The following is a 24,485-nucleotide window of genomic DNA, read 5'->3' as shown; positions in this document are numbered from 1 at the left end:
ACTCTCGCTCAGGCTAAACTGGCTCGCCTAGACGAGAAGTTATCTCGCTCAGGCGACTCCAGCTCGCTTAGGCAAGATTTCGTGCAGTGACAGAGGTGATCTTCTAGTATTTTTGCTCAGGCAAGAGCGGCTCGTCTGGGCGAAACTATCAGGAAATCCTCTCTGTTCTTCACATGCAAGCTCGCTCAGAATCATCCACCACCCAATTTCACACACAAACAGTCTCAAACACCAATTAAACACACAATCACATAATTAAATCACTCATGAACACAATTCACATGAATTTAGTCGAAAAGTCAGCTTCCCTTACCTATTTTCGATTTAAAGCTTGGATGAAGACAACCTAGGGGAGGAGAGCAGAATTCCTCAGTCCGACCTGGAAGAATTCATCATCCAGCCACAAGGAAAGGATGAACACATGGTTAAGCTCTGAATGGAAGCAGGAAATTCGAGTTGAATTTCGAAATTGGACATTAAACCACAAGAGAGACTTACCTGAGAGAAGAGAGGCTATGAGTGGAGGCAGCAGGAGGCTCAGGAGTGGCTTCCTCTCCAGAACCTGATCAAGAAGCAAGGTTGGTGAGACAGCAGCAAGAATTCAGAGAAAGGGAGACAGAGGGAAGAGCTGAGTTTGCAGAGGAAATGAGAGGGAGGGGGTTTGGCTTCTGTGTTTGGAAAAGAGGGGTGTTACACATATCAACCTCATAACATCAAACACTCCTATAAAAATTTTCAGTTTATATTTTAAAATTTTTTAAATTGAAAAAAAAAATATTACATGAATTTTTAATTAATTAATTTAGTTACTACTACTTTACCCTTATTTACGGATAGAAGAACCAGTAATTCAACCCATATTAGATATTCCAGCCCTGCCCCACAGCGCAAAATGCCTACTTTTTTTTTTATTTGAGAACAAGATAAAGGTCCTAACCAACCTAAATCAAATCAATAGACAACAAAAAATCAAGCTTAAAATTTAGTATGTAAGTTAGAATCACGATCACAGTATCGTAGTGAAATTTATTGTTTATTGTATTTATTGTTTTATTTGTTATTGAACTGTTATGAAATTATTTATTAATATTTAATCTCATTTTGTATATACTTCGTTTAGAGAAGTGTGTTAAAAGTTACACGTTAAAGATAAAATCAATTTATAATATATAAATAAGTGTAAATCTCATCTTACAAATTTTATAAACCAATTTTATAAAATTGAATTAGATTTAAAGTCTACTCTTAATACTTAAATGTAACACTTATAAGTGTCCAAAAATAAAGGTTATAATAGGATGTAGAATCTGACCTAATAATTTATTAACTTATTACCAAAATATTATTTGGAAACTGAATAATATAAGAAAAATAAATATATTAACCAACTGGGATTCTACATGAAGTATCACAGATTGTGACTTCTTCACTTGGTAAAACAAACAAAAGAACTATTATAGTATCCAACTCAATACAGAATACAATAACGTTTAATCAAAATATATTGAAAAGCCATCTAGAGTGTGGTTTATTCTAGCTTGTAGAGAATAATATTTTTGTTTATCGCCTCAAAGTAAGCAGAATATACTCCGCGTAAAGATCCCTGCAACACATCAGAGACAAAGTATAGTCATAGAGAAAATGAAATGAAATGATCCAGATTTCACCACACTATTTATGTTACATAAATAAATGAGAGTTAAAAAAAATCAAACCAGGTGTTCTAAAGATACTGACATTGAGAATTGGATGGCTTCAATAGCAGTAGATGCAGGTAAAAAATCATTAACTGCTACCTCCTTGTTCTCATTCTTCTTGTCTAATCAAATATGTTAAGAAATGCAAATTAAATATAAAGAATTTGCACATCTATTTACTGTCATCATTTTCTGCTTTAACCTGTTAATTTCAAAAGGGTCATATTCCTTTCAGTCTTTTTCTTGGTTTCGAAGATTTATGAAGGAAAAAGTGAATAGAAACTGTTCATTAAAGAATGAAAACATGAAGTGAAGGTAGAAGTAAATGTTTTCTTGGTTATGAAGTTCTTGGAATAAGATTTTTGAAGGATACAATCTTCAAAGAAACGTCTAATCTCAGAGAGGCGATGAGGTGCAAGTTCTTTCAAGTCAGTATAGTGTTTGTACTCAGGATCATCAGCACATACAGCAATAATTTTATCATCCTTCTCCCCCTGTGTTAATTGCACAAACCTGTTACTCTTCAAATGGTTGAAACAAAATAGCCACTGTTTTATCAACCAAAAGGCCAGAAAACTATACCTGATCAATCATAGGCATGAGTCCAATGGCTCTGGCTCTTAGGAAACAACCAGGAAGAACTGGCTCCTACCATGTCAGAAATTCAGTAAGTTTACCGATGGAAAACCTTGTTGGTGTATATAACTCAAACATTCGAAATCAAATTAAGTACTATATCTAGGAACATAATACGGCTAAAGCCGGTGACTGATGTAAGACCCTGAGTGAGTGAGAACAATATGTTGCGAGGGAACAAGTATATAAGACTAAAGAGGTAAAATAAATTTTTTTCATATACTTAGTAATAATTTTAATAAAATTAAGAGTTATGCTTGTCACACTCGTGTATATATAGGTTCGTTACTAGCTAAAGCAACATTTGAGTTTGTGACATTTTTGAATGGATGTTAATGTTGAAAGTTCCGCATCGACTAGAGATAAGACTAATTCACAATATATAAATAGGTGCAATCCTCAACTTACAAGCTAGTTTTATGGGATTGAGTTAAACTTAAAACTCACTTCTAATAGTTAAAAAATTGAAAAATGTGATATGAAGCCAAAATGGTAAGGATTTACCTGCATGAGAACCAAGACATCAAGTGGATCATTGTCCTCACATAGAGTTCTTGGGATGAAACCGTAGTTATGAGGATAAACTACTGATGAGTACAATATTCGATCAACCTAATAATTATTTAGATGGTAAGAAGAATATGAAGCTACAACAGAAAAAAAAAAGGCTCATAAAAATAAGAGATTAATATCTCAGTAAAATCTTTTTCAGATCACAGCATTAGATACTCCCATTTCAAAGTCAAAAGAGAAATTGATTCATACCTTAATTAATCCAGTTTTTTTGTCAAGTTCGTATTTGACCTTGCTTCCTTTAGTGATCTCCACAACCTACAAATACAAACTAAGCTATGGTAAGCATTGATCAAGCATATCAAGAACTGCAGATTTCAAAAATGTTATTATGCAGAAATAGAGCAATCATCAAGTTCAAGAATCTACAGCAATAAAATAATGCAGAATTGTGAAGCTTCTTTTCCAGTATCAGAACTTACACAATTAAAAATCATAGGTGCCCCAGGTCCTGCAAATGAAACCTAAGAACATTAACAACTCTTCTACGTGGTATAATATAATATAACATCAAACCAAACCAAACCAATCCTTGTTTTAGCATAAGCCAAAAGATTATGCAGCAACATGATTAAATGGCAATGAAGCAACACAGTGAAGAATAAATATACCAATTTCAAGATCATGCCAAGGGTGAGCAGCAACTGATCTCCTAGACAAAGATGACAGAATCCTTTCATTTAATTTAGGAGTTGGACGAGTTTCACGAACTTTTTCACCATTCTCCTCAGTACCCATCTTCAAAGACTAAACACAGCAAAGTCAAGTTCATATACATTCTTAACATTTCACTAGAAATTGATTACATAGCATTATAACAATAAGTGGCAATAGAAACTAAACATCTGCATACTTCATTGAAAATATGAATCTACCCTAAAAAAAGGCCATGACATGAAACTCAAAAAGGAAGCATGATATAAAAATAAATGGTATATTATAAAGTTTGGAACAAAAGAAGTAACATACCTTAAGCACTATAGTGTATGAAAATGTTGCTGAAAGAAGTTAAAAGAGATCTGAGAAAGAAGATGATGATTTGTTGAGAGTATATATAGAGGTCAAGGGAAGAAGAAGATGGTGTTTGTACGGAGACAAGTATGCTTATTACTCCACCTGTTCTTTGGAACTTTCAAAAGACAATTTCTAGCCAATAAAAAAATCAAAACAAAACAGAACACACCAGTACTCTTATTTATATTAATTTCCATTTCCACGTATATTTTAGATTTTTTAGATGATGTCGGAAGAGAAATAATTAAGAAAAAAAACACATGTTAAAAATATAAAAGTCAGTTTAATGTTTTTTGAAATAATTTATAATCTTTAAAAAAATTATGGATAATGTAATTCAAAACATTTGGTAGCAATCTTTACATACTAGTATATTATATTAATTTTCTTTTATCATATTTGGAAAAAAAAATTGGTTACGATTATAATAGGATTAAAAAACCATTTTAACTCTACCCTTCAGAATTTCTAGCAAGACTTGTTGCTTTTCTGTTTTAATTTTAACATCTTATGAATAAAATATAGGCACGTCAAAATTTGTTCGACCATAAAGCATCATCTTGAATTGTTGTTTTGTCTATTTTAAGCACAACAAATTATTTTCGAATTTGAAATAGAAATATATTTATTTGATGACAATAATAACTAAAACTAATAGTTGTTAAAGGATAATGTATTTTTAAATTATCAGAAAATATGAAAATAGGAGAAGAATAATTTTGTATTGTTTAAGAGAGGTGAAAATATTTGAGAAGAATGTTACATAGATTAACTATAAAAATAAAAAAAATAAAGTATTCTAAAGATAACATTGACTAATTAAATCACCTGAAAATGAATGTTATGAAGTTTGGTAAAGGTAGTGGAGCTAGCTTGATGAAGGGATGTTGACCCAATCAACTTTGGTATTATGCTTATCCATTGTAATCTAAAATAAAACTTTACACATATACATCTGAAATTGTTTATATCATTGTATTTATTTAAAAATTAAATTTTATATCATTACACATATATTTATTTTAATATATTAGATAACTTAATGTTATTAAAAAATCATTATTTATATTACATTCACAATATCAATATATTTATGTAGTTATTTGTTAATTATCAAATTAAATATATTTCAATTAAATATTTGTAGTCCTAATTAACTTTTTTTTTTCTTAAAATCCAAATAATGCTTATTAAAAAACATTTTACAACTAATATTAATAAAAATAAATAGCGAGTATAATATACTGGGCAATTTAGTTTAAATGATTGGAAATCATGATTTTAGAAACTATATTTCTATTTATACTAATTTATAATAATATGTATCATAATTTTAAGCGCATTTTTTAATTTCAAAGGTTCTCAACAAAAATTAAACAGAAACAGTCTGTCAAAATTATAAACAGATTCCCAAAATTATGTACAACCTCAAAACAATAACTAACCCATGCAGTTAAAATTCAGAAACAGAAATCAAGTTATTAATTAAAAATAAATAGTTATATAAATTAAATATAAAATTTCATCAGAGCATGAATTAATTTTTTTGTCTATAATAATATATAATAAAAACTACATAAATTATTTTTCTGTTTTAATAAGACACTCAGTTACAGTAGGAAAAATAACTGGAGGTAATTATATTATTTTATACAATAAAAACATTGCATATATATATATATATATATATATATATATATATAAACTAGGATACTCTGCTATAAAATATAAGATTTGAATTTGGTCACACCATTTTTTCAATTTAATTTAACATATAGAAAAGGCAAATAATATGTGGGAACAGATTTTCAAAATTGTTCATAGATTGAAAACAAGAAGCTTTTACATATATAGAAACAAAAAATATAAACAAAAAATCAAATCAGATTAACAAACCTGAAATCAAACCTTATATCAAGAGAAAAATTTGGAAGAAAAAAAAAGGAAGTGTTATAAATAATAAAGAGTTGAGGTTGGTTTTTCCACTGACATTCTCTGGTTTCACTGGGCAGCGTCATCTTCTTCACCCAAATGTTCAAGTTGGAATCTTTGGAGCGATTTCGAAGTTGGTATGGCTCTATATAAGTATTGTGCTGAATAAACACTTCTGGGTGGTGACGATGATAACCATGGAACCTAGAGTGATAGGGGATTACATAATGGGTCCTCCAATCGGGTCGGGTTCCTTTGCGGTGGTATGGCGTTCAAGGCACCGAGTTTCCGGTTTGGAAGTTGCGATTAAGGAGATTGACCAGAGACAACTCAGTCCTAAAGTCAAGGAACATCTCCTCAAAGAGATTTCTATCCTCAGCACCATCAAGCACCCCAACATCGTTAGACTCTTTGAGACAATTCAGGTAAGTTTTGATTTTTTAGTTAGTTCTTCGAGACAATTCAGGTAAGTTTTGATTTTTTTAGTTAGTTGACAATTATGAACAAACAAAAGATGAGTAGGATGAGTCTAATGGAAGAGTCAAGTTTCTGAAATGAAGTGACTCACTGTTGGGAGAGATGCTCACAATTTGTATGAGAGTATTTTGAATAGAATTATCTCTGCATAAAAAAACATTTTTTTGTCTGTAATGTTGTTGTTTGAAAGAACGTGGGATTTACTTGTGTTGGAGGTTTGTCTATATTTAGTTTTGCTCAATATGTATAATAGAACTGAGTTCAAAGGAGTTGGAATATTCTTGTTTTGAAAGAAGAATGAGTGTTTTTTTTTGTTGTTGTGGTTTAAGGCCAATGACAGGATTTACCTTGTTTTGGAGTATTGTGCTGGTGGGGACCTTGCTGCTTACATTCAGCGCCATGGCAAGGTTTCTGAAACGGTTGCACGCCATTTCATGAGGCAATTGGGTTAGTGAGTGCTTTTTCAATCATTTGGTCTTTTCTATACTGATTCTTTAGGGTGGACTATTTTTGCTGCTTGCTAATTCTTTTGTGACATATGTCACTATGGATTATTTCATTTTGCTTATTAATGTAGGTTTTTCCAATTTTTGTACTTTCTTAATGGTTATGTTTTTTTGCTTGTACTAAACTTGGTGACCTGTTTTATCATGCTATTCATTCAATGGTAAGCAATGGGTAAAATTCTAACCTTTATAATGTGGGTGTTCTTGTAGCTGCTGGGTTACAGGTGCTTCAGGAAAAGAACCTCATTCACAGAGATTTAAAACCCCCGGTATCTCACTGTATTTTGTGATGATATAGACTTTTCATTGTACTTACTAATATATGTTTGCTTTGGTGTATTTTAATTTATTGTCACTGTTAATTATTGCATTAGCTTGCTTGGAACTCTGTTATTTTTCCCTTTACCTGTGAGCTTTTATATTATTTTTACATAAAATCATCAATTTATCATACCTTCAAAGCTGTAGCGAAAAGTGCATAGTAAATAACAGACAGAGACGAGTACATGCAAGTAGAGAAGGGATTAATTTTGGAACTTGTGAAACCACTTAGTTTAGAAATCATACATTGGTATGCAATATGTTATAAATTATAAATCCATATAATTAACTACTTTTGAACTCATAATTGGTTTATGTATTATTGCACACATATTAACTCATTTGTCATGTCTTTACTTTTTTTCTCCTAAACATGCAGAATTTACTACTGGCATCTACTGCAGCCACACCAATTATGAAAATAGGAGATTTTGGTTTTGCAAGGTATGATGGTTTCTCGGATGTTAAACAATGGAAACAAAATTTTTCCCTCTGTTGCTGTTATAATCCGGGACGACCCACTACTTGCTTCTTTTTTTCCTTTTCTGATGTTTTATTTATTACTCATTTGGGAATATAGTTGATAGTTGTAGTCATTGAAAATTTGATTAACTTGACCCTAGGCCATCTTTATAAACAATGTATTTGCTTGTAGATGTTTTATAATATCTGTTTTAGTTTTATATGTAAAGTATTCAAACGTTTGTCATATTTGGTAATTGTTTTTCTTCAATCTGGTTGAAGCAATAAGGTAAAAAAGAAAAACATTAATTTCCGGATGTATCAATGTTCTAGGTCTCTCACACCCCAGAGTTTGGCTGATACACTATGTGGTTCACCTTATTACATGGCTCCAGAGATTATTGAGAATCAAAAGTACGATGCCAAGGTGACAATAGATAGAACTGGAAGCAAATTGTAATTGCTAACATCTGTTATTATTTTCTTCATTAAGATATGAATCATATTGTGGATGCAGGCTGATTTATGGAGTGTTGGAGCAATTTTGTATCAACTAGTGATTGGGAAGCCACCATTTGATGGAAATAGTCAATATCAGGTTTTGAGAAGGAACAATCAGTATTTCTTTTGGTAAATAGTGATGTGTCTTTCTTTTTTTCTTATCATAATTTTTTGTTACAGCTTTTCCAAAATATTTTGGCATCCACTGAACTGTACTTTCCGCCAGAGGCATTAAAAGAGCTACATTCTGATTGCTTGGATCTTTGCAGAAACCTTTTACGACAAAATCCAGGTATTCATTGTAACTTCATGTCATGGACATAGACATACATGTATTTTTAATAACAATAACAATTGGTTAGAGCTTATTCTAGAAATTTTTTAATGTTATGCTGTAATATGCAGATGAGAGATTAACTTTCAAGGCATTCTTCAACCACAATTTCCTTCAGAATTCCAGGTCTTTATTCTTCAATTTCCTCTTCCTTCTGTTCTTGTTTCCTGTTGCATTTCTTTCAATCTCATAGCTATTTGCAGTGATTTCTTGTCATTCATAACTTACAGGTCTACCTTAGGAAAATTGACAGTTCATCAATCAGGTGGCTCTCTGTCCGAGATGTCTCCAGCTATTGCAAGTGGTAAGATGGGAAAGGCTGTTCATGCTGGTACTCATTTGTCAAACCCTGTATACTGTATTCTCATTTTTGCATTTCTTTTCTTTCTTTTCAGTTTCTAATACTGGCTTTTGTATTCAGATTCCCGTTTAATGCAATCTGTAGAGAAAGACTATGTCCTTGTGAATTCCCATTTTGCATCACTGGAGGCTTTTTCTGACTACTTTGATGCATCTGTGCAAGATGATTCCTTATACGGTCTTTCTCTTACTGATTCAAAGATTGCTAATCCGGATATTGGAGTTCCAAAACAAACAACGAATCTGACATCTTCCTCCAGTAGAGGATTAGAGAATCTAGAAAGCAATAAACTTGAGGCATGTGTGGCATCATGTGAATTTACTGCTTTAAGGGAAGAGCATGAAAATTCCTCACTGCAACCTTCAAAGAGGTTAGAGTTGTTGCATGAGTATGTCAAGATCCTTAAAGAACTTTCGCAACAAAAGGTGAGTTTGTGTTCAGTAAACCAAAGGTCACTACATTAATATTTTCATATTGTAAATGAAAAAAGATTGTTATTGACTTTTTTCTCTTGATGGCATGATCCCATATCTAACCATTGAATTCTATGTTGGTTCCTTTGAATTTGTTCAGTTCTATGTTCCATCACTATAGTCAATCTAAAATTTAATGGTTATCTGGTGCAGTATGATACAGGACTGTATCTAGAGTCACTTGCAGTTGAGTTGGTGATTCTAGCGATATGGAAGAAGGCTCTAGAAATTTGTAACTCTTGTGAGTTGCCTGAAAGCAGTTCAACTAACGAATCCATATCTTCAAGTAATGTGGAGTTACCACAGACTTCCGAACTGAAAATAAATTTTAGTGATCCTCCATCTGTCTCCATGTGGGCCAAACATGAGTTTGTTCTTGCTGTTGATCGTGCTGAAAAACTATCGTGTTGTGTTCAAAATATGGATGGTAGGTTTTCTTTATGTTTCTGAACTTAAAATCCTTTCATGTCGTGTAAAGATATAATAATGTTAATGTTAACGTTAACTACCGACTCCCAAAAACATTGCAGGAGCTGCTGAGATGCCAGATGCAATGGAAATTATATTCCAGAACGCTCTCTCAATCGGGACAAGTGGTGCGGTATGTAACCCTAATATTCTTCTTCACTTTTAAATTTTCTTCCAAACTTGTAATCTTCCTCAAAGAGCATATGCACGTAAAAATGTGATCTTTATAAAATAATCAGCACTTCCCTGAGTAGGTAAATGAATTTTTTTTTCTTTTTTGCCATTTTTTTAGGTAGATGAATATATGGAGAACAGAGATAGGGCTAATGCATCTTACTCAAGAGCGATGCTGCTACTTTCATTTTTGGTGAGAGAAGCAGAGAACCTTCCACTGAACCCACCATTTTCACTCATTGCGACTAATAAAGAGAGAATATTACAATACATTCACACATTACAGTCTCGTAAGAAATCTTCGTTGGAATCCTCTTCAAATAAGCCACTTTCACGTACATCAAAGTAGATGTATAACTAACTATCATGGCCTTGTAAAGGGGACTTGCCTTTGTTGCATGGTTTTATGTATATAATGATAATTCTTTGACATGGGAATTTGTAAATATTGTATAGCTCATAGTTCTATACAATTTTGAAAACACTATTATCAATGAATTGAAATTTCTTGGGGAAAATTATATTTAGATTTCACTTCGAAAAATTTCCCTCTTGCAAATCTGATGAACTAGTTGTTTTAAAAATATTTCAAAAATATGATGAGCAGATTTTTTTAAGGAAAATTTTGTTTTATTAGTGTAACTAGTGTAATAAATCATGTCTAGCCTCTTTGTCTTTGTTCCACACCACAAACTTTCTATAATTGGTTTCTTAACGTACAAAATGCAAAAGGAAGAAATTGCTGGTAGAGGTAATACAGCCAGCTTAGTAACCACAAGCAATTTAAATCTATTATTTTGATATCACAGATTTTCATTTCAACATAGAATTTGATGAAGAACTATAACGGAATATACTGATAAAAAGAGAGAAAATTAAGATTGAGAATTTAGTAACATCTTTGAGGAGCAAACAAACTTCGAAGTCTAAAACGGAAAAAAGAAAATCACTTCAGTCACATTCAACGTAATGCATCTACCACATCGACATGCAAACATTCTGAAAATATTATGGTTAAATCAGGGCAGATTTTAAAGAAAATAGTTCATAGATAGTGATCAAAACAATTCAAGTAAAAGGTGGAAAGTGGCTGAATGAAGAAGGATCATAAATTACTTAATGTTCAGGCTCAAACAATACTTAATGTTTCTTATCTAAAGTCTATTTAGCGGAGTTTTTAACAGCATTAACACCAGTCCAAGATAGTAAAAGAGCGTACACAGTAATTTAATATGGTACACACATCTACACGATAAGTTTCGTGAGCTGCAGAATTAGAAATAAACAATATAGGTACACCGTTGAGGGGATTAAGAAATGATATGCAAAAACCAAAGGTTGCCTTTATGTTATTGCATGCATGCATGTATCAAACCTCAAGTCGTAGTATCCCCTTCCAAACGTATTCTCTTACAACCTTTCTCTTCACCTTGATTGCTCGCTCCAACCCTATTTTCCTTGGCCTCCATGGAACATCTTTTGTAGGGTTTAAAGCCTGTTCGACGAGTCTTAAGCTTTCCTTGTCCGAGCCCTAAGGTTAACAGTCCCACGTTATTTTCTACAAATGGCGGGTTTTTCTGCATTGGTTTATAGTTAGAACTGCCTTTCTTGCCGTCAAGGTCTTCATTTCTGTCATCTATGGTTTGCTGGTTATCATTGGTGATGCCCATTTGGTCCTTATTCTTCAAAGCATGAGGAGGTGAAAAGCTTTGAGGCAACACCTCTCTGGAGAATAGAGCCTGAAAGGCTAGTTTCCCCTGAAAACAAGTAGCATCAGAAGAGTTGCAACATATAATAATATTGTGTTAAGATTTCATTAAGGTAACTGGGATACCTCTTCAGAGACCTCTTTCCAAGAATCGGTAAGGTTGCAAATGCTTCTACGACGATTACTAAACTCAATGGCTAAATGGTTAGCATCGGGTGTTTCAGGCTCTTCCTTCCCTTTCTCATCCTTCCCTAGTGCATCAGTTTCCACATCGCTGCTTGAGGCTGTGTTGGAACCACACGAGGAACGGTCAACCTGTTTTCGGCCCTTCGTTTTGTTGGAATCAAGGTGCTCAGAAATTGTTTCGTTCGTCTCATGAACGGTAGCCTTTGGTGAAGTATTTAACTTGGCATCTCCATTCTCAGAATCTGATGAAATGACAGCCAGTGATTTTGAAGCTGAATGTTGAGCTTGAGGAGCTTCCGAGTACTCTGGATGCATCATCTGATCTTGCAGAGGAGGATTTTGTAGAGTACTTTTTTCTTGTTCCGCCTTTAGAGATGATGTTTCAGCAGTATTCATTGATGGGACTGCAGTCACAGATGCAGGAGGACAGCCAAAAGCAGTATGAAGAGGAGCACACAAAGGAAGCAGTCCATGAGCTGCCCACCACGCAGTTGCAGCAGCTACAGTAGCAGCTGCAATAGTTGCAACGCTTGGAGGGGAACCAATTTGTCTAGATGTGAAACCTCCTTGAGAGCACCTAGGAGAATCTGCTGAAGTCTCTGGATTTGCATAGGGCCAAAATGTAGCAGCGAAACTTGCTGCAGCATGGGCTGCTGGGTTTTGCAGCAAGGTAGAGACAATAAGATTAGAAAATGTGGAAGACATGTGAAGAAATGATTGGTAATCGTCCTGGTTGTGTTGTGTGAAGGGAGGATACGGAAGAAATGATTGATGAACAGAAGATCGTGCTGTGTTATTTTGACTTTCACTTGTGTTCGATGGAGCTGACTTGGTGAAAAGATTTGGTTGCCCATTAGCCCCTCCTATTGGCTGAAACATGCAGTCTCGAAACAGCATATCTTGTGATGGCTTTTGAGTACTTGTTCCAAGGTTCCCGTCAACAACGTGCACAGTTACATGTCTAGGGTAATTCTGATTGCCTTGCATCCCATCTATTGTTAATGCACTATCGAGACCATCTGTTTTCTCATTTTGATCCAATTTCATTTGTAAAGCATCAGAATTCTCTAACGTGGAGTTTTTACTAGTGCCATTAGCCTGTTCTCCATCATTGATCTCCAAATTCCCATTTTCAAGTTCAACAGTCAGAAATGATTTAGTTTTTTCATCTCGAGTTATTACCTCTTTCACTGAAGTTGTAATCTCCTTGAATACGCATGAATTTCCCAACGGCACTGACACAGATATTGAACTCCTGTTTGCTGAAGATAGAGAAGAACATGGTACCTCCTGAATAACTGTAAATACTTTTGAGCAGTTGTCATCCTTATTTTCCTTTACTGTTGTTGGCCCCTCGTCTAAATCATATTTCTAATAGAATAAGGAAAAGGCTGAATTATGTTACTGACCAAGGAAGCTGAAAAAAAAATGTGTGAAATTGAAATCTATGTATAAAAAAAAAATATTAACCTCCGGAAGTGGTTCTTTTTCCAAGTCCAGTGCTTGGTTGTCATGTGAAGATTCAACTAAATTGAGCTTTCCATCCTTTGCTCCACTATGTAATGTTGCGGTACCAATCCTAGTCTTCCGAGGATAAGGATTGCTTGGTTTTCTTTTGGGCCGTGGAGGGGGAATATCTATATCAAGAGCTTGCCCAATTGGAACACCCTTTACAAGGGCTTCTTTCTCCAACTGGAAGTAAAAGTCCAAATGGTATTCTCAGCAAGTGAAGTTTCATATAAACCATTAAAAGCACTTACTGGAGTATGATAGCGTTTGTTCTAAAGAATTTTCAAAATACTCTTTGGATAATAGAAATAGCTGTAACGCATCAGTGTATTCAAGCACGGAAGCTTAGAGAGGAAAACATCCAGAAATATTGTTCAACTATGTTGAGGCAAAAAATCAGCTATGGATGTAATCAAGATGCATATGGGATTTGATGGGGCTGCAAACTGTTTCGCAATAGAATCCAAACATGTAGAAAGCTTTCGGCATTACAAAATCATAGCTCTATGAAAGTAGATGCTGATAGCAGTTCCCAAAATTTGCAGAAGCCAACAACACTGTTAACTTGTGCGCAAACAGAACTTGACAAGTTTAGTTTGAATACTAGCTTGTGATCTTAGGTACCTAAATCTTTCATTTTCACAGAAATTAATTTCGTATGTTCAAAATCAAAGTTCCTTTCTATTATGATGGTGGTTAGAACTCCCGAGGAATTAGAGCCTTGGTGATCCTTAAACCACTACAAAATATCAGCATCGGAAGTTGGAGATGGTGTCAAACCATCTATATACGAAATTTCTGTTTCAAATTCCAAGATAAACAAATAGTTCTACCTCTGGTTATTTAACTACAGTGGCCCTGGCTAATGAGACCAAAACCCAGTCCCAAGGGGTTGGTACAACCAATACGCTTCCTTCCCTTTTCATTCACTATTTGCTTTACGTTCATACTTAAAGTTCCCAATGTAATTTTCTTTTCCTTTGATGTTTAAATTTTTTTCTCAGGGATATATAATCTCTTTTCACTAATTTGTTTAGCAACTGGTGTATAGGATGATAATTGACACCAGATGTGAGTCCACTGCCCTCGAAAGTCCTCTAACTATTCTCATGCAAGCCTTGCCAAACGAGAAATTGTTATCAAAGCCTATATCCCACCTTGAGGTTGGACTTCATAGATGCCTAATCCTGTAAAATTAACGTTCCAGATGTCCTATCCCGAAGATATTATGGGCCTTTTAAGACTCATGATTCACATCAGTTAGGTAATGGTCAGTTAGGTAATGGTCAAAGACAAGTATTCTTCATAAGTGATTTGAGTAATGCACACTTCTTCAGTTAGGCCTAGTTCATTATTCATAAAACAAAATCTACATGCACTTTATTTATCTATTGTAAAGTATAAAAAAGAATAGGCTTGAATTGGCTAACGAAAGAGGCCGTGTGTTTCTCACGTAGCACATAAATATGAATATTAATGGCCTCTCTTGTCACACTTAAACTGATCACTCTTGTTTTAAAGACATTCGAAGATTTGAAGAAGTTTCACTGTTCGAATGAAATTTATAGATTTCAGATTAGGTACAATAATCTTTATTTATAGACATGTTATCGGGCCATTCAAATACCCATTTTTCGGCATCAATCTGCTCTTCCCTTTCTTTAAAAGTGTGTGGGCATATTCCATTAATCTTTATATGCTTTAACATTTTTTCAGGGGGTAAAATCCTCTTTTTCCATATATCACTTCTGCACAAAAACATGTTTTATTCAGAAATGTTTCAGATTAGTCAGAGATCATTATCCATAGACGATAATAACCTTTTCCCTTCAGCTGTATAATGGTCGAGTTAAATATGATGTCAAAGCTTGGTTTTGTTAATTCTTGAGCCCCACAAATAAGCATTCAAATTAAGCATTCTGGTCTTCTTTATCGGGATTGAGCTCATGTAAGAATTTGTACTAAACTCTGTTCAGTTCCATGTAAGTTCAGGCGTGAGTACTTGAATATAGGGGCACTTCAAACTGTTTACGCATGCCCCTGCGCTCAATAGCACACATTTTGAGTTGTAGGGTGAACATTTTTTCTACTAGTCAGTCTAGTAGTCATAGCTTTGAGCAGTTTTATTCTGTGACACTAGCACAGTGAAATGTTCACTAAAAACAGCACAGTTAAATAAAAAAAAAAGGGGGGCTGGTTTGACAAAGATAATCAAATTGATTACCCGGCCAAACCAGCCCCCATACTGAAATGTGGAAATTCTTTTCCAAGGGAGAGCGATATAGAGCATTTACACATTTATTGTGCATCTTTGAACTAATAATAAGCAATCATATTTAGCTTTTAGCAATCAAATTATATAGACATTAAGCTCTTCTACAAATTAGCATGAGCAATATTAATATTCCAATAAATCGGATCACTTAGCTCTGAGATTGAAGACACTAATATAGAGGTCGTCTGGTCTTTCTGAATGACAACGCACAACAGCATCCCATAGCTAGAACTCCAGCCATCGAAGGATAACCTTTTCTAATTATATATAGATCAGTATCACGACGTATAACCTAACAACACTAATTTCATTAAAATCATCAAGCTCTTGAAGAATCCTTATTAATTTGGAAGGGAAATAATTGTTCTAGTAAATCTAATCTATGTGGCTGTTACTCCCATGATCCATAATTAAAAATCTACTCCACAATAAACATATCATATTCGAGTCACGTTCCAGTATCAATTTACTGTGTCACGAAACTTCCCAGTTCCCAAAACGGGTACTGCACTCTTGCCATGGTGATCAATCACCTGTGTATTTCCTCTAAAATGTGCTCCTGAAAATGAAAACCACCACTGTCTGCACCTATAGAAAGAAAATATCTGGTGAACTTCATATATAGAGACTTGAGTGACTCACAAAACTTCATCAAACAGATATATAGCTCTTGTCATCCACCTCAAAGTAAAAACAAAATTTTATCTGTTACACATTGCTTTCTAAAGAGCAACACTGATGTATTTGACACACACCATGGACGACCAGCCACCATCTTCCCCCCACCCTCAAATTTTTGCACTCACTAACCGTGTACTACCACTAAGCCACTTCCCTAAATATGGCTTGTCTAAACCTCTACACCATTTAGCTCTGGAATCTGCAATCTACATTGTGAATTTTGTAAGCAAATCTGGCAATATTTTATTGAACATAGTCCAGTGTTGAAGGCTCATCGCCTCTGAAAGGTATAGGGGAGGGTAACTATGCAGCCTTCCCCTTACATATATGCAAGCAGAATGCTTCTAAATTCAAGCCCATGACTAACTAGTCACCAATACCGTAGTGCAAGGCTCACCCTCTAAACATTTTACTAAAAGGGATTCTTTTCAATAAAGGCAAAGTTCCCACAATTACAGACAGTCTGAAAAAATTTTCCCATATGTTTCAGAGCTGAATTTGATCAAGGGTAATATACGTTTCTACAAGTAGGCAAATTGGCCAGAATATTTTTATCACAGTCTACCTTCCTTCAGTTCTGTTTCAATTCCACAAATGACCAATATCTATTCAACCTCCAATTGATGGTATTGCAGGTTACCAAAAATTTTCAGGAAGCCCTAAAGATGCCAAGTGTGAGTCAATTGAAATATAGTTTACGTTCCAATGTTGGGTAAAAAAAATCCATCCAAAGAAATAAAGTGAACACTAAACAGGACAACACAAGAACCCTAAAGGCCTAATCCAACGAAATACCAAACTTAACTCTGTCTTGCCTTATGACTGAATCAAACTCTGCAAGTATTGGCAAGTGCTTGTAGGCTACGATGCTTCTTCACCACAACACAAGCATATGCCAGTTTTCTTTTGCCATTTTTCAGAAGCAGTTATCGCCAAAACTAAATTGTTAGGTTAAGGCACGTCAGTGACCTTTTATTTTACATTTCTAATATGATCCTCACACAGGAACCTTTAAGGCATGAAGAACGGATAATGAACAAGTCCATATACCTTGTGACTATTTCTAAAGAAGAATGGAGTCGAAAAGGATCAAACTCCCAACCACGAGATTATAGAACCTCTAATGCCATGTTAAGAATCATGTCCAATGGCGTCATGTATTCCATATAATCCACATCAGTTAGGTAATGGACCTCTCTTGTATTAAACTTATCTTTGAAACATGTCGAATTGTATGTAATCCATATATCCATATAATCAACCTTACCTAGCTATTCTTGTTAAAATGTGTCCTTTAGAGTAATGGTTCTACATACAGACCGCATTCTTCTCCACTAGGAAACTCTATAGTTCATTGTCTCTATATTGTTACCATGAAACTTGGCCATGACAGTCAAGTTAACCTACTACATGTATGTTTAGTAGCCAAAGATCAAACACAAAACTTTGGCCAAGACTTGATGATACTTTCTTTGGCTGAAATGACCTTTATCCAATTTTATTGTCCAAAATTGTCATTCACCTCGGGCCTTTATATTAACATAATGTAAAGAATGTTTTCCTTCGTAGTGATCTCACAAAGGAAGTTTACTTTCGGCAACTTTCACTAATGGGATTAAAAATATATTTAACCCTTGAAGCCTGAAGTTCGGACCATGCAGAGACCCACCCAACTTTGTGCTTAAATTTAGCTTTTATTTAAAAAAATGATGGCCAACAAGAATCAAACTCTAGACTGCATGGTCATAGAAGTCCTGATACTATGTCATGAACCCACTATCTCAATATCTTAGGTCTTATTGTAGACAAATAATGATTTTATGTTACATCTCTAGCACACAATCTCAGAAAAATATTTTTTTTTCTTAATAAAACAAAGCACCAAGAACACAGACAATTTTTCCACCCTAACACCTTCCTATTTAGCTCAAATTCAGCTAAACCAGAATGGCCTGACCCAAAGTACTACCTAAGCAACAGAGGGACGAAATGATCAGCTTGTCAAAGTGCTACAGCTTTTCAGTGTTACAGATGAACCATTTGTTGATTTAGTATGAAATCATTCCTGAATGGCCTCCTCAATATAGGTGTAAGGAAAAAGCTATACCATACCAGTTAAGTATATCCGTTTGTAATGTGCCTTATTAGTTTTCCTCCTTCGCTTTTATATCAATGATTTCCTATTTTTTCCAAGTCGTTAAGATCTTATAAGATATTTTTTATCATTATTCATTACCTATGAGATTATAATATTTAATGGTTACATAAAATTGTTAAATAAATTAAGTAACATCATTTTATTTAATCATTGAAATATTGGTAACTCAAAAACAATGAATAATGATCAAATATCTGATAAGAGCTCAACAGGGAAAAAGATAAAAAAATCACTACTATATAAGCACAAGGGGAAAACCTGATACAGAGAAGGCCATTACAGAACAGAAAATAATGTTATAGAACACTACTTTCTTGGTGCAAGCTAAAGTATGCATCTGCTTGGGATCTATTTGGGATGGTTGCGAGATCAGGAAAAGCAGTTAATCATGACTATTGAGGATCTCTGTGTTTAAATAAATCCAGACTCTAGAGGTGTTCTAGTGTCAATTTAGTTATGAATTTCTTCATTTAGGAGTTCTATTCGATTGGAGAGGAAGCGATGTGGTTGATAAAAAAAAGTAAGAAGGTACCCATTGACCTTTGTGAAAAACTTTTGTGCGTGGCTCCTGATTTGCACGGCAGTCTTTGTTCCTATATGCTCTGTATAGCAGAAGTGAAACACCAAGAGGGGAACAAGCCATGGAAGAAAGAAAAAGAAAGTTCCAGTCAAGATTAAATCAAATATGGAGATCGTTTCATGCCATTTTCACTAATCTTTGGAAAGGAAGAAGGAAGGAAGATATTGAGGCAAACATGATAAACAGACAATCACCTTCTATGCGCTGCCATGCTCGCCCGTGCAGTTTCAAAGCTTCTAAAAACCTATTATGCTCCTCCTCTGTCCATCGTTCCCTTTGCTTTGTGATTGTATACGGTTTCCTCGTCTACAAAACGCAGTTACGTACTCAGACCACAATACCAAGCTTTCACGTATATCAAAATAACTCTTACCTTTACAATTACTTCTTCTCCAGAGGAGTACGCCTCCATTACAGGACGTAAGCAGCTACCGCTGCTTCAGATCTTCCCTGACAAGGAGTGGATACAGGGAATACCGTCTTTCATTTTTTGTGACACGAAAAACAGTAGAGAGTAAAGCCGTTGTGGTGAAAGTGAGCTAACTCTGAAGAGGGTATTGTGGTGATACTACTGCAAAAGAAACAAAGCGAGAACAATAGAAAGAGATCCGTCTCTGTTTTGTATCGGAATAAACATTCCAATTCACATGTCACACGTAAAATAAAACGAGATAGAAGATGAAGAAGAAAGAAAAATATTCATATTTCAGTATCACCCCAGGGGAGATAGAGAGAGCGAGAGAGACGCTTCTGCTCTAAATGAATAAAGGAAAATTTACTTAATCAGAATCCTCACCAAAACGAACTGGACAGCGCCAAAACCTTTCAAACGCGGAAAAGAGAGGGAAACTACAATTAGTATAAAAACAAAAAAAGTCATAACATCATCAATAACAACTATTTCTATTTTCACTTTCACAAATACTTTACTAATCACTGCAAATTTCGATTCCTCCTGTTTGGTTGCCGAGAAAAAATAATCACAAAGCAACTCAAAACCATCGAAATTCAGCTCAACAGCATCGCGCTGCGAGTACTGACAGCACCTGTTACATCCAAATCCAGATGAGGTAAATCTGTTCGCAGCAGTTCGGTTCAATTTTCTCGGAAACCAAACAGAACAAATAAAATAAACTAAAACAAAACAAAATACAAAAAGGAAAACGAATACCTTGGAACGAAACCATGTCATCGAAGAAGAACAAGAAGAAGGAGAAGAAGAAGAACCTCTGGCGTGAGCGATCATCACCGGACACTCGTCGGCGGGCTCATTTTCCGGCAATGGAGAACCGAATAGAGTTCAGATCGGAAACCGAAAAAGAGAAAAACGAAAATCGAAAGATAGCGTGATGAAAGTAATCAGAGGAAGAAGAGAGGTTTTGCTGGAAGGAAACCAGAACCGAAATTGCTACACGCACACTCACCCGAAAGTGTTTAAGCGCCAGGAGCAATCTCAGCCACTATAATTTTGTGTGGATTTATTATTTTCTTCCGAAAATTAACGACTCCTTATTTTTTTGAGACTGAGAAGACTCGGCTTATAGGAAAGCGACATGTGGCGCAAAACTACTGGTTCTTGGTGCTGATGCTTACCTTTGCACTTTTCCTAATTTTTTTCACTCTCTTTCTCTATTTATTTTCTCGGGGTTCAGCTTTTAATCTTTTCCCTCGCTCGAATCTCATCCACAAACTTCATGGCTGAGGTTTTAGGTCAGTAAAAGCGTCGCCAGCTTGTGATGGTGGGCCCGGGGTGACGTGGCCAGGTCAACCGCTTGCACCCGGTCATCCGGTTGCACCACGCTTGGGCCACTTCGGCTTAGTGGTGGCATATTCGGCCAGCGTGGCACCTCACTTTACAGTGACCGGCACGTGGTGTTTTATTGGAGGAAGTTCCCCGTGCCTGTGGTGGACTCGTGCACGTATTTGTGAGGTGCACTGTGATCAGGTCCGAACCTGAACTTGTACTGTTCTTGCAGTGTTTTTCTTTTACAATTTGGAAAAAAACTCTCATCGTGTGGGTTAATTATCCTTTTCATCTCAAATGATGTTTTATATATTTTATATTGGGATATTATTAAAAATGAAGCTCTATTTTTTTCTAAAAATATTACAAAAATAATATGAGTAAATCAATCAATATTATGTACAAATTAAGAACTAACAAATAGTAACTTTTGACATATTTCATCTTCATAATTTAAAAAAATATATATCAGAAAAAAAATACAAATGAAGTAGATAAAAAAAAAGTAAGTTTTAACACATGCCATCTTTAGATTTTTTGAAAAAAAAAATTAAAAATAAAAAGAAAAGAAAACTAAAGGAGGGAAAATCAATAAAATATTTACAATAAGGAAAAATCAAATTCAAATTTAAATGAAAATTAAGGTTTCTCTTAGTTATAAAAATAGATATAATTGTAAATCTTTCATATGTATGTAAAGTTATTCTCTAAAGTAGGGAGAGTAAATTTTTCATATCCATTAAATTGTATTCAAACAACTTTATTGATATGTAACTTAAAAAGGTTTTATGTACTTAGCAATGATATATTTCTAATGATATTAAAAAAGGTAAACAAAATAAATGTAGGATAACACCTTGATGCAAAGTCGAAGTTGGAATGCAAAATAATATAAATTTAACTTATGTATAATTTTGAAAAAAAAAATTATAAAACAAAGAAAGAAAAACTTAACATACAGGCTTAATTAGGAACTTGGTCCTTATATTTAGGTCTATAATTCATGTTTTATCCTATACTATTTCTACTCAGTTGAGTCTCTATGTTTTTTATAGAGAGTCAATATGACCTCTTAGGTTAAATTGATATTAACATTGTCTGAAAGGTGACCATGTGTCAGTTTAAACTCTTTTCTGACTTTCTTCGACGACACAACCTCAACACTTGTAACACCCCAATTTCCAGTGCTACAAAGTACATGACCAACTCTATTACACGTGACCAAACTATACTAATAACTTGTATAAAACAAAAAACAAAAATTTTTCGTATATTTAAATATCAAATTGTTCAAAATTATACAAAAATTGGAACAACATTGTTTACAATAAACATACCCCTTTTTTAGTAGAAACTACAACAATAATACACCCAAAAGAAATATTTCATAAACTCTCTCCACTCTTCTCACTTTTCACTGTTGTGCATCTTCACCTAGACTATATATTCTCTCATGATAAATAAAAATCATTGAAGTTAAACACAAACACAACAAATAGTAAATTAACATAAAAGTAAACCAAAAATAGTCTCAAATATATCATGCAACACTCATTCCACAATCTTCCCTATTGTGCATCTTCACCTAGACTATATATGCTTCCATGATAAATAAAAGTCATTGAAGTCAAACACAAACACAACAAATAGTGAATTAACAAAAGTAAACCAAAACTAGTTTCAAGTATATCATGCAACACTCATTCCATAATGTACATCAATATTCACATCAAAGTAAACCAAATACCAGTTCAAAATGCACCTATTCAAAGATGTCCTTCGTCTAAATTGACCACTCTAAGAACCTAACATAAAAATTCAAACACTAGTCCAAGGACCCTGACAAACAAGCTCCAATTCATAACCCTCTCAGTCCAGAGACATTCGTCCTTTGACCTCAACACCCAAGAACCAAGTATCAAACACCAATTAATGGAATTCTTTGTAATGAGACATTTGTTCTTTGACCTCGACACTCCAAAGACCATCACAAGAAAACTTCAATTCATAAAGTTATTGGTCCAAAGACATTTGTCCTCTAATCTCGACACTCAAGAACCAAGTTTCAAACATCAGTCAACAACTTTATCTATCTAGAGACATATGCTCTCTAACTTTGACATTTCAAATACCCTCAAAGAACACAATTCATAGACTTTTTTGCTTATAGACATCCATTATTTGGCTTAAACAGTCTAAAAACCTTTCACTCCACTAAGCTACCCATTAAGAGGGATTTTCTCAAGTCTACCCACTCGTAGAGCCCGCTCTAAAAAGAGCCCAAACAACACTTAAAAGATACTAGCACTACCAAACAACTTAGCTCTAAACATAATTCACACAACTCTCACTTCGACTTGACTACCCAGATGCATTCAACCAAAATTATAAACCCACACAACTCACATAAATACATAACAAAACTTGACACAACTCCCTATCAACTACTCAATGTACACTTCATTTGATCATTTAATCACCTCGTATGTTTTAAAAACACTTCATGTGTATTATCTAAAACTTATTGTGTGCCATAAACCATTGCAAACTTATTGTGTGCCACATACCCGACCGCCAGGTGACACATGTTAAATTCACCAGTTCTGGATTTTTATTATGAACTGCCTGGCGATGATGAGCAACCGCCAGGCAACGTGAACTGACTTTTATCGATTTTGGTAATTCTGGATTCAGGGGTGAGTATGATTGGATGAAATTAAATGGTAAATGTTAGGGGATGATATATCATGTGTTTTTAATGATTTGTAGTGTAATTAAAGTCGTAAATTGATGGAACAGTGTACATGAACTCTAGGGCTGAATGTTGGGATATTCTTAGTTATGATTCGAAATTGGATACTGGGAAAAATTGCAGTGGGATTAGCTGATTAATGTGATTAAATGTTGAATGGTTCTGGTTGTGATTGGATTGGAATTGTAAGTGATGGGAATTCGCAAAGAAAGAAAAGTGGTTGGGTTATGGGTGCTGGGAAAATCTGGAAAATGTCCAGATGGTAAGCACCGCCTGGTGGCACGGGACTAGCCGCTAGGCGCCAGCGCAGTGGCAGTGCTGCTGCATGGTTGTGATGTCATGCACTGAGGATGAGTTATGTTTCTGTTGAGTTAGGATCAGTAGAGGGGATTTTTGTGATATTTGTGGAAGTTTAATGATGGAGTTTCGTGTATGAACTAAAGAGGTGGGGACTACATTAGGAGGTAACGATATTAGATATTAGAGGTTTTGCTTATATTATGGCGTAGTAGAGATTCTGGATTTTGGATAAGTTGGGTGCAAGGGGGTTTAGAGAATTGACCAATTGTCGTGAATGAGAGTTTAACCCTAAGAGAACGCTAGAGGGGGAGGGAATCATGGAAGAAGTGATGGGATTTATGTAGCATTGGCGCTTGATTGTGTGAAGAGGACACTATACCAATGTAATAGACTTGGCAACAACTTAAGGGTAAGGAATCCCAGAGTAATAATAGGTTAAGAAGGAAGAAGCTTAATGTTATAATTGAATGAGGTAAGAAATTGTGCTAGACTTGGGCAGAAACCAGTAACGCGCAGTACTGTCATGGCGCCTGGCGGTGATACACGAACTGCCAGGCGGTAGCGGGAATACAGGGGGGTCTCAAGGTTAGGTGCGCCTGGCGGTGAGGACAGTTCCGCCAGGCAGTACCTGCAGCGAGAAGGATTTTTGAGGCGCTGTGCGCC

General features: G+C 34.8%; 3 protein-coding genes across 16 annotated transcripts; 1 reads left to right on the top strand and 2 right to left on the bottom strand.

Annotated features, from left to right (window-relative positions):
- Positions 1 to 1,394: 1,394 nt before the first annotated feature.
- Positions 1,395 to 4,042, bottom strand: LOC114167419 (soluble inorganic pyrophosphatase 1). Its single transcript, XM_028052505.1, has 9 exons — positions 3,876 to 4,042; positions 3,518 to 3,653; positions 3,329 to 3,357; positions 3,099 to 3,164; positions 2,838 to 2,945; positions 2,280 to 2,345; positions 2,071 to 2,191; positions 1,738 to 1,819; positions 1,395 to 1,603 (listed from the first exon to the last, which is right to left on the bottom strand). Exons 2-9 carry the CDS (start codon positions 3,642 to 3,644, stop codon positions 1,561 to 1,563), a joined length of 642 nt encoding a protein of 213 aa, XP_027908306.1. The 5' UTR covers positions 3,645 to 3,653; positions 3,876 to 4,042; the 3' UTR covers positions 1,395 to 1,560.
- A 1,815-nt stretch (positions 4,043 to 5,857) lies between these two features.
- On the top strand, positions 5,858 to 10,447 carry LOC114165856 (serine/threonine-protein kinase ATG1a). Of its 4 annotated transcripts, none has more exons than XM_028050470.1 (13): positions 5,858 to 6,277; positions 6,659 to 6,776; positions 7,046 to 7,104; positions 7,536 to 7,600; positions 7,952 to 8,045; positions 8,136 to 8,216; positions 8,300 to 8,411; positions 8,525 to 8,579; positions 8,657 to 8,757; positions 8,875 to 9,239; positions 9,441 to 9,714; positions 9,818 to 9,888; positions 10,048 to 10,447. In XM_028050470.1, exons 1-13 carry the CDS (start codon positions 6,041 to 6,043, stop codon positions 10,276 to 10,278), a joined length of 1,863 nt encoding a protein of 620 aa, XP_027906271.1. In that variant the 5' UTR covers positions 5,858 to 6,040; the 3' UTR covers positions 10,279 to 10,447. The 4 variants fall into 4 exon arrangements, with proteins under 4 accessions (XP_027906271.1, XP_027906269.1, XP_027906272.1 ...); XM_028050468.1 differs by having other exon boundaries at positions 8,657 to 8,784; XM_028050471.1 differs by having other exon boundaries at positions 5,859 to 6,277; positions 8,684 to 8,757.
- Positions 10,448 to 11,020: 573 nt separating this feature from the next.
- LOC114165708 (protein LHY-like) lies at positions 11,021 to 20,493 on the bottom strand. Of its 11 annotated transcripts, none has more exons than XM_028050272.1 (9): positions 20,198 to 20,493; positions 19,952 to 20,072; positions 19,823 to 19,875; positions 19,400 to 19,597; positions 19,221 to 19,332; positions 18,987 to 19,048; positions 13,294 to 13,515; positions 11,764 to 13,194; positions 11,021 to 11,686 (listed from the first exon to the last, which is right to left on the bottom strand). In XM_028050272.1, exons 4-9 carry the CDS (start codon positions 19,436 to 19,438, stop codon positions 11,306 to 11,308), a joined length of 2,247 nt encoding a protein of 748 aa, XP_027906073.1. In that variant the 5' UTR covers positions 19,439 to 19,597; positions 19,823 to 19,875; positions 19,952 to 20,072; positions 20,198 to 20,493; the 3' UTR covers positions 11,021 to 11,305. The 11 variants fall into 11 exon arrangements, with proteins under 11 accessions (XP_027906073.1, XP_027906074.1, XP_027906077.1 ...); XM_028050273.1 differs by having other exon boundaries at positions 19,823 to 19,848; XM_028050276.1 differs by having other exon boundaries at positions 19,400 to 19,594; positions 19,823 to 19,848.
- Positions 20,494 to 24,485: the final 3,992 nt, after the last annotated feature.

Source organism: Vigna unguiculata, chromosome 10, assembly GCF_004118075.2.
Source record: "Vigna unguiculata cultivar IT97K-499-35 chromosome 10, ASM411807v1, whole genome shotgun sequence".
NCBI lineage: Eukaryota > Viridiplantae > Streptophyta > Magnoliopsida > Fabales > Fabaceae > Vigna > Vigna unguiculata.
This window is presented reverse-complemented; position numbering and strand designations above follow the sequence as displayed.

Excerpts from the sequence above, each read along its gene's own strand:
- LOC114167419 (XM_028052505.1), bottom strand. The coding sequence starts at position 3,644 with ATGGGTACTGAGGAGAATGGTGAAAAAGTTCGTGAAACTCGTCCAACT. Across the intron at positions 3,358-3,517 it reads TTGGCATGATCTTGAAATTG|GACCTGGGGCACCTATGATT; the intron begins GTATATTTATTC and ends TTTCATTTGCAG. Across the intron at positions 2,192-2,279 it reads TCATGCCTATGATTGATCAG|GGGGAGAAGGATGATAAAAT; the intron begins GTATAGTTTTCT and ends CAATTAACACAG.
- LOC114165856 (XM_028050468.1), top strand. The coding sequence starts at position 6,041 with ATGATAACCATGGAACCTAGAGTGATAGGGGATTACATAATGGGTCCT. Across the intron at positions 6,777-7,045 it reads CCATTTCATGAGGCAATTGG|CTGCTGGGTTACAGGTGCTT; the intron begins GTTAGTGAGTGC and ends GTGTTCTTGTAG. Across the intron at positions 8,217-8,299 it reads ATGGAAATAGTCAATATCAG|CTTTTCCAAAATATTTTGGC; the intron begins GTTTTGAGAAGG and ends TTTTTGTTACAG.
- LOC114165708 (XM_028050272.1), bottom strand. The coding sequence starts at position 19,438 with ATGGAGGCGTACTCCTCTGGAGAAGAAGTAATTGTAAAG. Across the intron at positions 19,333-19,399 it reads GAGAAGAAGTAATTGTAAAG|ACGAGGAAACCGTATACAAT; the intron begins GTAAGAGTTATT and ends TGCGTTTTGTAG. Across the intron at positions 19,049-19,220 it reads AGCATGGCAGCGCATAGAAG|AGCATATAGGAACAAAGACT; the intron begins GTGATTGTCTGT and ends TCTGCTATACAG.